The 13,563-nt window shown below is 39.4% G+C and overlaps 1 protein-coding gene across 4 annotated transcripts in view; it reads left to right on the forward strand.

The window, feature by feature from the left end:
• Nucleotides 1-9,435, forward strand: part of ABCA5 (ATP binding cassette subfamily A member 5) — a 51,924-nt gene extending 42,489 nt beyond the window's left edge. For all 4 annotated transcript variants that reach the window (XM_019516258.1, XM_019516278.1, XM_019516267.1 and 1 more), the window contains 11 exons: nucleotides 936-1,062; nucleotides 1,844-1,961; nucleotides 2,068-2,159; nucleotides 2,338-2,513; nucleotides 4,309-4,384; nucleotides 4,477-4,571; nucleotides 5,818-5,937; nucleotides 6,146-6,295; nucleotides 7,047-7,126; nucleotides 7,981-8,036; nucleotides 8,956-9,435. In XM_019516258.1, coding sequence (XP_019371803.1) covers nucleotides 936-1,062; nucleotides 1,844-1,961; nucleotides 2,068-2,159; nucleotides 2,338-2,513; nucleotides 4,309-4,384; nucleotides 4,477-4,571; nucleotides 5,818-5,937; nucleotides 6,146-6,295; nucleotides 7,047-7,126; nucleotides 7,981-8,036; nucleotides 8,956-9,063 — 1,198 coding nt within the window. In that variant the 3' untranslated portion in view covers nucleotides 9,064-9,435. The remainder of the gene's footprint in view (nucleotides 1-935; nucleotides 1,063-1,843; nucleotides 1,962-2,067; nucleotides 2,160-2,337; nucleotides 2,514-4,308; nucleotides 4,385-4,476; nucleotides 4,572-5,817; nucleotides 5,938-6,145; nucleotides 6,296-7,046; nucleotides 7,127-7,980; nucleotides 8,037-8,955) is intronic.
• The last annotated feature ends 4,128 nt before the right edge of the window (nucleotides 9,436-13,563 follow it).

Raw genomic sequence — 13,563 nt, forward strand, 5'->3', positions numbered from 1 at the left:
GACCCTCTAGCCAATTTGCCACCCACCGGACTGTGTAATCATGCAAGTCACAGCCTCTTAACTTGTTCACCAGTATGGGGTGGGATACCGTATCGAAGGCCTTCCTGAAGTCTAAGTAAACGATATCAACCCCTACTCCTGTGTCCAGGTGTTTTGTAACCTGGTCATAAAAAGACACTAGATTAGTCAGGCATGATCTGTCTGCTATGAACCCATGCTGGTTTCCCCTCAGCATAATTTTTCCTGCTGGGCTGTCACATATATGAGCCTTAATAATCTTTTCAAAGACTTTGCCAAAGACGGAGGTGAGACTGACTAGTCTATAGTTGCCTGGATCCTCCTTCCTCCCCTTCTTGAAAATAGGGACCACATTGGCCCTTTTCTAGTTCTCCACGACCTGTCCCATGCGCCACGAGTGCTCAAATATTCTTGCCAGTGGCTGTGCAATGACATCAGCCAGTGCCCTCAGTACCCTCGGATGGAGCTCATCCGGGCCTGCCAACCTAAACACATCCAGTCCTTCCAAGTGACTCTGCAGCATCTCAGGGTCAACACTTGGTAGTCTGACACCCAGCTGTTGTCTCTTTACAGTCCCGTTGTGAGACTTGTCTTGCCCCTTGTTAAATTGGGGAGCGTAACCTATAGCAAAAGATATATCAAAGATGTCCTTTTCCCACGCTACAAGTATATTAGCTTAAAATATACAGATGTTCTTTAATAAAACCTGGCTTATTACGTACTGGCTGGCATCTTTATTTTAACACCTATGTAATGGGATGTAGGTTTGTTAATTTCTTTAATGTTAAAATGACTATCCTAAAGGTCATTAACTTCAAACTATGAGCCTGCATTTAGGAAGTAACTTAATAGTGATTTAAAAAAATAAGCGTTTAATGTTGCTGTGTAAAGATTGATATTTTTCCCTATGTCTTCAGAAATTATTTCACAGAGGGTAAGATTTGGAAGGTTCCAGAGGTACCACATGATGAAAATGAGGATGAAGATGTAAAGGCTGAGAGGTTGCGAGTCAAAGAAATTCTAACCAATCAAAACTGTGAGGAGGTAATCCTATAATCATGGTTGAATTACACCAGGGCAGTGTGTAATTGGCTGCCATTATTGTCAGCAAATTTAAGTATATCAGATTTGAAATTATAGAAATGAATGCATAAATGGAAATCTAAAATCTAGATAGTAGCTTTGTCTTGTCAGTTTGCTATATGAATATTTTTGTAATAAATATTCAAATAAGTGAGTAAGGTTCTGTTTTTCTGTACGTATTTAATATCACTTAGGTTTAGTTCTCTGCACATTTCTTGTATGTTAAATTTTTTTCTACTCCATTTTGTCAGAGCAGCAAAATCTAGAATTTTAAACTTAAGTGTAACTGTGTGCCCTGGTAGTTGGTGCTTCTAGATTTTGGGACAATAGACATTCACACTGTAAGTAAGAGCCACATCCTAGTGAGATCAGACTTTGTGGGGAGGAGTCAAGCTGTGCAATGTTCAAAAACAGTGCTTGGTGTAAGCTTTGAGTCATATTCTGCATCTATTTCACAATGAAAAGTGTCTGAATGTGGTTCAGCTGCAGTCAAACCTTTAGATTGGCTTTCTAGTGCATACAGACAGTGGGGATGATTCCTGTTTACCTCTATAAATGAAGAGCAGTCATACAGAATTGAAATTGTACCTGCTCTTTGGGGCCAGAGTTATGTTTTATAAGATAAGATTCTTTGATACTTACCATGTAAATCCTCATCTAGTGACAAAAATATTTTGATGTTGTATGTTTCTTTAAAAAGTAGTTACTTATTAAACAATACATTGTCTTTTGCTTTTATTAGAAGCCAGCAATTTTGGTCAGCAGTTTGCATAAAGAGTATGACGAAAGGAAAGATTTTCTTCTTAGAAGAAACATAAAGAAGGTCGCAACTAAGCATGTCTCTTTTTGTGTAAAAAAAGGTCTGAGCTAAATTAGTTACTATTTTTTTTTCAGGAAAAAACAAACATTTCCCTTTTGTTCTTGAAACTCACAGGCAATATTTTATGTGTCATTTTTATTTTTAAGGAGAAATCCTGGGATTGTTGGGGCCCAATGGAGCCGGAAAAAGCACGGTGATTAACATGCTGGTTGGAGATGTTGAACCAACTGCTGGCCAGGTATAGTATTATTGTAAACTAAATAAAAACAACAAATGAGGTTTAATACCTGGTTCAGTTTGGGTTTTTGCCTTGACCCATCAGCTTTAAATATTTTTCTTCATTTTTATAAGAACACTTGCAAACCTTATGCGAAAATATTATTGAGGAAGGGCTGTGGGGGGTTTGTCCTCTGCAGGTGCTGATGGGAGATGATTCTTTTGGACCGAACGGTGAAGCGGATTTGATTAAATTTGTGGGATACTGTCCTCAAATAAATCCACTTTGGCCAGATGTTACGTTGCAGGAGCATTTTGAGATTTATGGAGCTATCAAAGGAATGAGTAAAAGTGATGTGAAAGAAGTAATAAGACGGTAAACGTTCATTAAATAGAGCTTTTTTATGTTTTCGCCCTTATTTTCTCTAGGTTTTCATGAAAATGAAACCATAAAGGTTTTTGTCTATCAGACTTAATGGAAAGCAGTTTCAGCAAGAGGGTATCATGGTTTGGGGTGGGAAAAATTTAGCACTGCTGTCGGTGGGTGTTTTTTTGTGGGGGAAACTTTATATCACCTTGAAAATCCAAACCATGCTCACATTTATACAAGTCTAAAGGCAATGTATTATTCTAACTCCCACTTTCAAAGAAAGTATCAGTCAGTTTATAATGATGGTAATATACACTATCCCTGAGAAGTGTCTCCTGTGTTTGTGTAGGCAGACGGAAAGTATAGATAGTTAGTTCTTCTCTGGGACTTTGTGGCAAGCAGAACCCTTGTCTCTTGGCTTTTGTGTAACTTTAGCCAAGTCAAGCACCTGCTTTGATTCAGAGGGAAGTTAAGTGCTTAAATCTGGATGTAGGTCTCAGCCATAATCTGAGTTTAGCTTTTCCCATCTGAAAAATGGGGAACACAGCCATACATTTCTTCACAGGGATGTTGTGACATTTCTTCATAGGGTGAAGTGGACTGCAGATGATAAGGCACTTCAGTAGTCAATTGGGGAGGGTGGATAAATAATTTCCGTTAGTATTTGCTTAAACAGTTTCTTCCCCCATGTTTTTAGTATGAATTAAATTATATGCATCTTCCCTTTTGTCAAATATATCAAAGTGAGATAGGTTTCTAGATGATGTAAATAATAGGGGTGGGCAAAACTTCAGTCCCTGATTCAATTCGGCAGAGATTCAGCCCGATTCTATGGCCAAATGTCCAAATCGAATCAGAGGACCCTTTAATCTCTCCGAATCAAATTGGACCCCTCCAAATAGATTCAGAAAGATTCAGCAATTCAGACATAGACACAGCTTTAAATGTTTTTTCTACATACCTCTAGGTAGCAGGCAGTATATCAGTGTTGTGATGCTGGGGCGCATGGAGCGTCCCACATAAGCATGGGGGGCTCCCCAGTACTCTCGGCCGCAGACCTGGAAGTCGACCAGAATCACTTCTGGTCCACTTACAGGTCCTCTGGCTCAGCGACTGGTGCCTCCTGATTCTGAGGGGGGGCAGCTGGGGTCCCCCTGTGGTCAATTGCCACGCCATGGTGGTGCAGAGGGCCCCCCAGCGCGCTCCCCAGCAGACCTGGAAGTGGACCAGAAGTACTTCTGGCCCACTTCCTGGTTCACCGCCAAGCACGTGGAGTGCCCACGACCCCTCCTGAGCTCCAATGGGACGCTACATCTGCCCTAGCATAGCAGTGTTCACAAAGCTGCGCTAGTACCTCAAGGTGCATAGAAAAAACATTTAAAGCTGTGTCTATGTCTGAATGTCTAAATCTCTGAATCAGCATCGAATCATCAGATTTGGATTCAGCCAAATCAAATCAGGGACAGTGATCTGAATCAACAAATCAAATCATTGTCCCCAATTTGGGCCTAATCTGAATCCGAATCGAATAGGGCCCACTTCTCACACCCCTAGTAAATAAGGTAAGATAATTTTAAAAGTCTATTTTGAACAGATTATTTTTAAACCGTTTGCAAAAAGGTCTGTCATTATGAAAGAAATCAGTTTTTGATAGCTTTGCAAAAGTTATGATGAGTCCTACTTTGAAGATTAGTAGTATAACAAATGGGTATTATGAACTTTTCTTAGAAGCTGGTTTATTTAGAGGGCATTCACAATGGTACATAAGATTTACTAATATTATCTCCTGTATGTTTTGCAGTATTGCAAGTGCTCTAGATTTGAAAGAGCATCTACAGAAAACAACGAAGAAGCTTGGAGTGGGAATTAAACGTAAGGTATGGAAGAGGTTTTAAAAGAAGCTGAATTCAGCATTTTCAGCAAGACTATTCAACAGTCATAAAAACCTATTCTCTTTCTTTCCTCTCAGTTATGTTTTGCACTAAGTATGCTGGGTAATCCCCAGATTACGCTGCTAGATGAGCCATCTACTGGAATGGACCCCAAGGCCAAACAGCACATGTGGTGAGTGTAACACTGCCCTACCTGTAATAGGTGTTTTTACAGTGATCTGTATCATCAGATAATCTAATAATAATACTATCTTTGTTTTCACTGTAAATTTTGGAATATATCCTGGTTGAACTGGAAAGATTTTACTTTTCTTTCCATTCACATGTATAAAACCTTGTTATGCAGAACGACCATTCTCTACATTTCAGAGGAAACCTCTTTCCTCCCAGGCCTTTTCCTACCTTGCCCTAGGGCAAAAAGATTTTCCTAATTCAGAACTGGTGATCAGTTTGGTCCTGTGCTTTGTGCGCAAGATGCATCAGCCAAGTCTTTAAAAAAAAGAACTCTCTCTACTATATTAGTGAGATGCTTCACCAGTGCAGGTGTGGCCAATCTCTGATACCTCAAGGGAAGCTGGAAAAAAACATTTCTGCATTGGGCGGAATTCTTCCTGGCTCTGGCAGAAGCTAGCTGACCCTCTGAAAAATAAGATTTACATTGTCTTAATGATGAGTTGCAAGTGTTCTAAACGTGTTCAGGGCACTGCAAACAGTCCTGATTTCTCTATGGGCCCGCAAAAGAAAGGTATGCTCGTTTGGACATTGCAATTGTCCTGGTCCCCACAAATGGGTCTCTTCCAGGACTTTATTCTGACATTCCAGTTTTATGACCAGTTTCAATCCTCATTTAAAAAAAAAATATCACCACAGAAGAAGTATCCAACTTTTTTCTCCAAAGTGTGGAATTTCCCATCGCCACTTCAGGACAGACAATATTCAGTAGTAGACTACTGACAGTTTCCATATGCCTACACAGTATGCCTTAATAGAGTAAATTTAATATTCAAACAAAAATGTCCCTGGTATTTACCTCTGTTTATTCACATTACTATGCTCACCTTTTCCCCAGAAGTTGGCAATCTGAAGTTTGGGGCATGGGTCTTGGTTAAAAGGAAAAATCTTCTAGTTTGTTCTGCCTTCCCAGACAAAAGAAGCTGTATGTTTGATTTGCATGCATATGGTGTGCAAATAAATGTGGTGGTGATGCTCCTGTGAATATCCAGGTCTCTGCAAAAGATGGATGTTACAGTCTTTTATCCAGAATAATTGAAAGGTTTCAGAAAGTACAGACCAAGACTTATGTGTTAGCTCTTTGTTCTGTGCTGTAAAAACGGTCTCCAAGGGCTTTGTGTTAGTATTTTACTAATATATTTACATGTGACCTGAAAGGTACTTTTTATGCTTTTTTTTTTTTATAGGAGGGCAATAAGAGCAGCGTTTAAAGGCAGAGAGAGAGCAGCTATTCTGACCACTCATTATATGGAGGAGGCTGATGCTGTATGCGATAGAGTAGCAATCCTGATCTCAGGGCAGTTAAGGTACCATAAACTCTACTAATTTGTGTGTATTTTGATTCTTTGAAATGAAAGGAAACATGACTTCTGCCAGCATGCATGTAGTTATTGTACACATGTGCATTTGCCTTAAACCACTAGCTAAAAAACACAGTTCATAAAAACTATTGAACACTGCTCTGCTTTCTTTGCATGATAAATAATAGTGTTTTTATCTTTAAAAAACTGGTAGGTGCATTGGTACAGTTCAGCATCTGAAGAGTAAATTTGGCAGAGGGTACTTCTTGGAAATGAAATTAAAAGACACTGCAGGAGTTCACCAGATGGAGATGCTTCAAAGGCAGATTTTACACATCTTCCCAAATGCAAGTCGGCAGGAAAGGTAAAATTGACTAAATGCAGCAACAGGCTTCAAAAACAAAAAATAATACATCCTGCATTTTTTATCTTTGATTTATATATGATTATACCATGTTAAAAGTCTACGTAAAAAAAGTTAATAGAGTTTTGGGGACTGAGGGCGTTCTTGGAAATGAAGTCATGCATTTTTTTCATTAGGGTTGTTGGTTGTAGTCACATTGGTCTAAGGGCATAGGCAGAGAAGGGTCTCCCTATGCCTGAAGTAGGGTGTTTGTGCTCAAAAGCTTGCAGAAAACAATTTTCTGTCACGTTTCAGTCATGCCCAGGCTACAAAATGTGGATATAACTTAACAGTTCTCAAACAATTCTGTCAGCTGTGTATTTCAAGGAGCAAAACTTTGATTTAATCCTTTTTAAAAAGGAGAGAACTCCAGACAGTTGGGAGATATTTGGATTCACTCACAAAAGAGAAATTCTGATCAGTAAGAATAGAGCAGATGACTGAATCTCAAGTGCTGAGGAGGGTGGATCTGTAGCACTGAAGGAGTTTTAGAAAAAATCCTGGTTGGTGCAGCTGGTATTGGCTTCTGTCAGGGATGGAATATTTTAGATGATCTCATCTAAAGTGGTAAACCCTGTTTTCCTAGGTAACTCTGTGGTTAAACTGAACTGGTTTGCATGTTTCTAAAAAAAATGCGTATTCATGCAAAAGTTGTTTTTTACTTTTAGCATCTTTGGCCAAGGGAAAGCTCATTCTGTGTCTTGTTTTTCAGTTTTTCCTCCATTTTAGCATTTAGAATACCAAAAGAAGATGTACAGTCACTTTCACACTCCTTCTCTAAACTGGAGGAAGGTAAGAAAAGTATTTGGCAGGCAAGTAAATCATTTTATCTACCACAAACCTGTTAATTTTATTCTCCCTGATCCTGCATACCATATAGCTTTATTCTCCCTGTCCCACTCCACTACACCCACTCCACCAATCTCTCTCCAAAATTCAATTATGTTAGTCTTCAAAAATGTATAGGGCTCATGACTCCAAGAAATCTCCCCTTTTAATCTTTCCCCCTTATAACATATTTGGTATAAACCTACCATGCTGTTAATCTGTAGGTAAATATAAATAGCCAGGCTTCTCTGTAGAGTGTCTTACTGTTCGTGGGAGGAAGACTGAGAGTATGGCTGCATGCTGGGGTCCCCTTAGACCTTTGTATCTTGCAAAGAAGGAAAAGCTCAAGGATTTGGGTACCTTGATGTTATAAAGTCTCAAATAATCTTCTTCAGGAAGAGCAGTGGTTGGGGAGAGATTCTCAGAAATAGAACAGTAGTGAGAGTGAGGTGTCTATATGGGTGAATTTTTTTATGAGTTTATTTCTATGATTAGAGTTTAAAAAGCTTCCAAAAACCTGCAGGTAGACGCTTTATACCAAAGGGCTACCTTACTGCTACTGGACTGATGATGCTGGTAGAAATTATTATTCATCTCTATTTTAGTTCCTAGTCTAGGTTCCCTTCCCTTCTTCTCACACAGGAAAATGGAGATAGTAATCAGAGAGCTGAACTAGTTGGTCTTAGACAGCATATTCATAACTGGAAAGCTGCTCTGTGTTCTTAGGGGAGTCAGCAGTAAATATTTAAAATACAGCTTTGATTTCCAGGTCTTTGATAACTGTCTGAAACTTGTATTTTTTCTACTTGTTTAAACAGCAAAGCATGCTTTCTATGTTGAGGAGTACAGCTTTTCTCAAGCCACACTGGAACAGGTATGTGAAAGGCCACGTTATTGCATAAATGAAAATAAATTGTATCCTGTAGAAAATAATTACAGTAAAAGCTGCGCTGTCCAGCACCTTACAAGCTAGAATGCTCTATTAACCAGCATGCCGGCTTGTAAGGGAAAAGCAAAACCAGAAGTGCCCACCATGGCATTTCCAGTTTCGCTGAGCCCCCACAGCCTGGGGCAAAGCAGCCTGTGCTGCTGAGCTCCAACGGCCTGGGGCATAGCACCTTGCGTGGGGCCCCCATCCCTGTCCCTCAGGGCCTGCAGGAGAGGCAGCTATGTGGCAGGAGGGGTGGTGACACCCCGGACGTGGCGGGAGAGGCAGTGGCCCAAACAGGCAAAGACACCTGTTCAGGCCACTCAGTTAACCAGCATATTTTGTCAGCCGGCACCCCCCATTCCCCATGAGTGCCGGATAACAAAGCTTTTACTGTATATTGGATAAAAGTTTTGAATGATCATTTTCAAAAAATCTGTTGAGCACATAGGAACAATGTTGCCATGAGTTTCAAAAAAGGAAGAAAGAAAACTGAAATCAAAAATAAGTGACAGAAGCAGTGATGATTAGAACAAAAGAAATCAGTATTGCAGAGTATTTCTAGTAAGTGGACATATTTGATGTGATTTGTGGTGTCATATGCCTGGGCCGATAGGACAAACCTAGGACTTGTTCTCAACCTGAATAGTGCAGAGCTTGTGGTTTCTTTAGGTTTCAGCTGAGCTTGCCCCTAAAGTTCTTAAGTTCTTGTACTGAAGGGTTGGCACATGTGTTCCAGGTACTGAAGCAAGTCTGTCTTTTGTGATGTGGGGCCATGACTATTTCAGTGGATGCATTGCTTCTTGCAGTTTGAATACCCTTGCGCTGAATATAAGGTACTCATGCCATTTTTCTACTTTTTTAGGTTTTTGTGGAGCTTGCCAAAGAGCAAGAGGAGGAAGATAACAGTTTGGGAACCTTAAACAGCACACTCTGGTGGGAAAGAACACAAGAAGATAGAGTCATTTTTTGAACTCTTGAGCATTATAGGATTTAATCGATTTACTGTTGTTACCTTTTCACATGTGCTGAGCACAAAAACAAGTGGGAGTGTGGGAAAAAAAATCAGATTTAGGAGGGAAAAATGTAAATTTGGGAACAGTGACACTCCAGTTTTCACCTTCCTGGCCTTTAGAGATCATTATAAAAGAGGGGATGAATTCATTTTGAGGACTGACATTGCAAGTTTCAAACTCCTTATCCAGCATCATTCTGTTCTCTCTTTTCAACTGTGAGTGGTAGATGACAGTCTCTTTCTTCATAATTTCCTTTTGAGTCTGGTTAGTTTGTCCTCTATTTTCCTAGTAATTCACCTCATGAGCTGGCTCAGCCAGTTGGCATGTTACATTGCTGTCAAGTGTGGGTATTATCCAGATCTTGAGTTTTGTCCAATGTAATGACTTCTGCACTGCTTAGCTTCTTTCGGAAAGATACCTCAGAAGTTTGGGACCCCACAAGTCATGAGTGGGAGCACTAGAAAAGGGCTGGCCAAGCATGTAAAGCATGGCAGATGCAGCCAAAGTGCAGTGGAAATGAGTGACATGTCTAGAGTTAAATGTCTACATCTGTGCATTTACTTCAGGCTAAGGACAGAAATTACACATAAACTGGTATAAGTGATCTGAAACCGATTTAAATCTGTAACACAACAGAAGTTCAGTGCGTATAAACGGCTTTCAAAATGGCTGAAACTGGTGTAAGATAAACCTGGATGGATGTCAGACTTAACTGATTTAAGTTAAATCAGTTTATCGAACTTCTGTCCCAGATCCCCTCCAGATACAAGTTAATTCACAGTCCCCCAGCATCCCATGATGTTTTGCACCTCCCCTGCAACCCTCCCTGCTTGCAGGGTGGACAGGCTAGCCTTTACCCACATTGTCTGTTCCAGCAGAGCAGGGAGACATGCTCTAGCACCCCCTTCTCCCCCAGCTTCTGGCCTGAGCCATTGCAGACATGTGGCTGCATTTCCAGAATCAAAAGTAAGTGTCTGTTCAGTTGCCTATCAGTTCAATATAGACAGCTTAGACTAACCCGCAAAGACTGAATTGATTCAGCCTTGGGCTTTTTGACCATCTGTACTTAGTGTTAAGGCCTGTCAAATTCAGGGCCTTAATTGTTTGACAGAACGTCTGTAAACTTCGTCACTTCCAGGTAAAGTTCCTTATAGACTACATTGCAGTGCTAAAATTGAGCTACTAAAAATTTAGCTGCTAAAATTCATTATATAAGATGATGCTGATTAGTTCAACCTAAATTATTTGAATGCTACTGAATACTGGCCGTGCCTATATGAGATGCTTACTGTGCGGTGTCTTGTTACTACTGCATAGTAGTGTCACCGGGCATGATGTGATGCTGCTGCACAGTAGTAACAAGCTATTGTGCATTAGTAACAAGCTACTGCTCAACAAGAGTCACTAGGCAGCTGTGCTGGGACACTACTACACAATAATGCCAGTTACTGCACAGTCATTTAATACTCTGGTATGCAAGTACTAAATGACTGCACAGTAACAACTGCACAGTGGGTGCCTCATGTAGACATGCCCACTGACCCCTAAAAGTCTGAATGATAAGCTGATTTAAAAACCCTTATTTTACTCCTTGGAAAAATAGATCTCAGGTCAAATTTCCTTATCCAAAATAGTCTGTCTGGCAAAACAAAACAGCATCAATAGTGGACAAGGACCCAGTTGTGCTTGGCACTGTGCAAGCTTGAAACCATGCTATCTGTCTAAGCTAAATCCTACTTTTTCCGATTGTTCTTTGCCCCCTTTGGGGCTAGTACATCTCCAACTGATTACTAATCACATGATCTACAGTATGAGGATGACAGACACAGCTATCACTTAACAAAAAGCTTGCTTAGAAGAGGCCATTTTGCTTTGAAGTCACAAAAAATATTGTACTCATCATTAAACAGGGCATAAATAATATAGCAAATTTATCTTGGTATCCAGTCAACGTAAAAATGTTCACATATCAATACAATATGGCACGTAATTACTGTTATGTATCTATTTATTGCGAATTGGCAGGTGTTATTTGAGCTGTGTTATTTTATCGGAGTGCATAACAATTTATAATGCATGTGTGTGTGTGTAAGTTTAAATGGGGTTTGCAAGGTTGGATAGGCTCCTTTTGCTTCGTAAAACTAAAGATAAAATAATATCTATATGGTTCTTGAAGAAATGTGAACATTTCTAGTTACGGCTGTTTAAAGCAGCATAACTAGTTATTTTTATTGGCTTCCAACATCACATGTTCTATCACGTATTCAAGAGGTAGTTATTTAAATGTGGTAATTTTTTAATAGTGAATTTACAGGGGCACGCACCAGTATTTTCTAATCTATCTTTGTTGCAATAGTAATGATGCAACACAGGATTGTCCATAACTTTCTTATTAGTAATTCTCTCACTTCCCCAAACCTGAAAGAATAAGCTTTAAATACATAGTCTTGTCATTGATAATGATACTTTTCTTTAGTGTCTTGCAAATTCTTTTCTGATAAGAGCAGGCATGTAGTTCTTCATCTTCAGGTGCAGGAGGAAACATTCATCTTATTTTGTGACATTTAAAGATTGTTGAAAATATCACTTACAATGCATTGTCTTGTAATTCAGTTTCATAATCTACAACTCTAATTTTAAACAACATATATCATTATAGAATCATGAATTGAAACACATTTCATATAAACTTGTATTGTTTACACATCTGAAGACACTAGCTATGTGAAGTGATATCAATTATTCATGATTATCTCGAGATTAGAAAATACCTATCTTTTTTCATTCCATATGTGTTCAGACTTAAAATTATGATATTACCTGTGATTTAGATTCCCCACCCCCCACACTCCCACAGTTGTTGGGCAGTAAGTCATGTATTGCTTGTGCAAAGTTGATGACATTTTTAAAGGCCTAGTCGCATATTGGTATCAATGCAGATCTTGTAATTGAATCCAGTATGAGCTGGGATTAACCTCTGTGTATGTTTTTTGCCTCTTTCTTTGTAACTAGTATCGCTTGTGTGGATTTTGCCATGAATGCCACTTGGATCTTTGTCCTGCATGGTACTGAGATGCATTTGCTCAGGGAGAGTGGAAGGCTTTCAGTACCTTACAGGACCTACTCTGCAGCCAGTCTGTCTGGATAAGTGGAGATGTAACGTAATGTAACCTAACATAAAACTGTTTTATTTTGAAGAAAAATGCAAGTGCTGAATTCATTGCACTGACATGCGGGCTCTAATTCCAGTAGCAGTCTCAGAGTGAAGCTTTCTTGTGGAAAAAACAGGCCAGATCTGGCACTTATCTCAGTGCGATCCTACTGGTATATTTTATTTAACATTTATATTGTGGTAGCACATAAAGACCAGCCAGAATTAGGGCTCACTGCTGGAGGCTATACAGACATATCATAAATGAGGGTCCGTGCTGTAAGGAGTCTCCCATTGACTGCAATCAGTTGACTGAGTTACGGTGATGTGACAAAGAGCCACATTTTAATCAGTTTTAATTAGAGGAAAGTTTCACTGTGGTTATAACAAGGGTGGGGTTGAAAATAAGCACCAGATCTTACTAATTCTTGTATGCATTATCTTCTTCACCTATTTTACTCCTTTGTTTCCTGTACAGCTGTGTAACATCCCATCTACTGACATCCATTGCTTTTTATCTGCAAGTTAGTAACTGCTAACATTATATTCAGACCTTTACACTTGGTAACTCAGAAGACCAGTAAGTCATAGACACTTTTCTACTGATCTCAATCTACATTAAATATGGCTCATACCTCTTGCATTCCATCATTTCAGCAAACCATGAAGAATAAGCTCTACATCCTGTTGAATATATAACACACAACAGTTATGCTTTGCATCTGACCAACATGCCTTCTACTTTTTGCTTTTCATATCACCCTAAAGTTATTTCATGTAGTAAGTTTTAATTTTATTTTTCTATCTGTAGGGTTCTAACACATTTCATAGATTTTCATAGACGTTAGGGCTGGAAGGGACTTCGAAGATCATCAAGTCCAGGCCCCTGCCCCGTGATGGTCTTGATTATGTGAGGAATTTGTAGCTGGTATTTCATTTCTTTCATGTTCACCATACATCACTTTTGGACTAGAAGATGTCCTTTACTGTTTGGTATGGCCCCATTTCAACATATGTCAGCTGTCAGTAGCTAACGTAAAAGCTTCAGGAAAAGTTACTTTCCTGAACCCATTGAAAAATGAAAGCATTATTGAATCTCTCCAAAGAATTGGGAGGGCATTTCTGGGCCATTAACCTGTTGTTTTGCCCTTGGGGAGTAATCTGAAATTTGTCTTCCAAGGAGCAAGTTATTTTCTCTTAGACTATGGAGGTCAAATTCCATTGTCTGTCTGTCTGTCTCTAATCTGTTCGACTTAATTTTGCCCATCATATTTCTCTGAGTTTGGTATCTTTTTTTTTTTTTTTT

This window comes from Gavialis gangeticus, unplaced genomic scaffold (assembly GCF_001723915.1).
Source record: "Gavialis gangeticus isolate Ggan-Ray unplaced genomic scaffold, GavGan_comp1, whole genome shotgun sequence".
Taxonomy (NCBI): domain Eukaryota; kingdom Metazoa; phylum Chordata; order Crocodylia; family Gavialidae; genus Gavialis; species Gavialis gangeticus.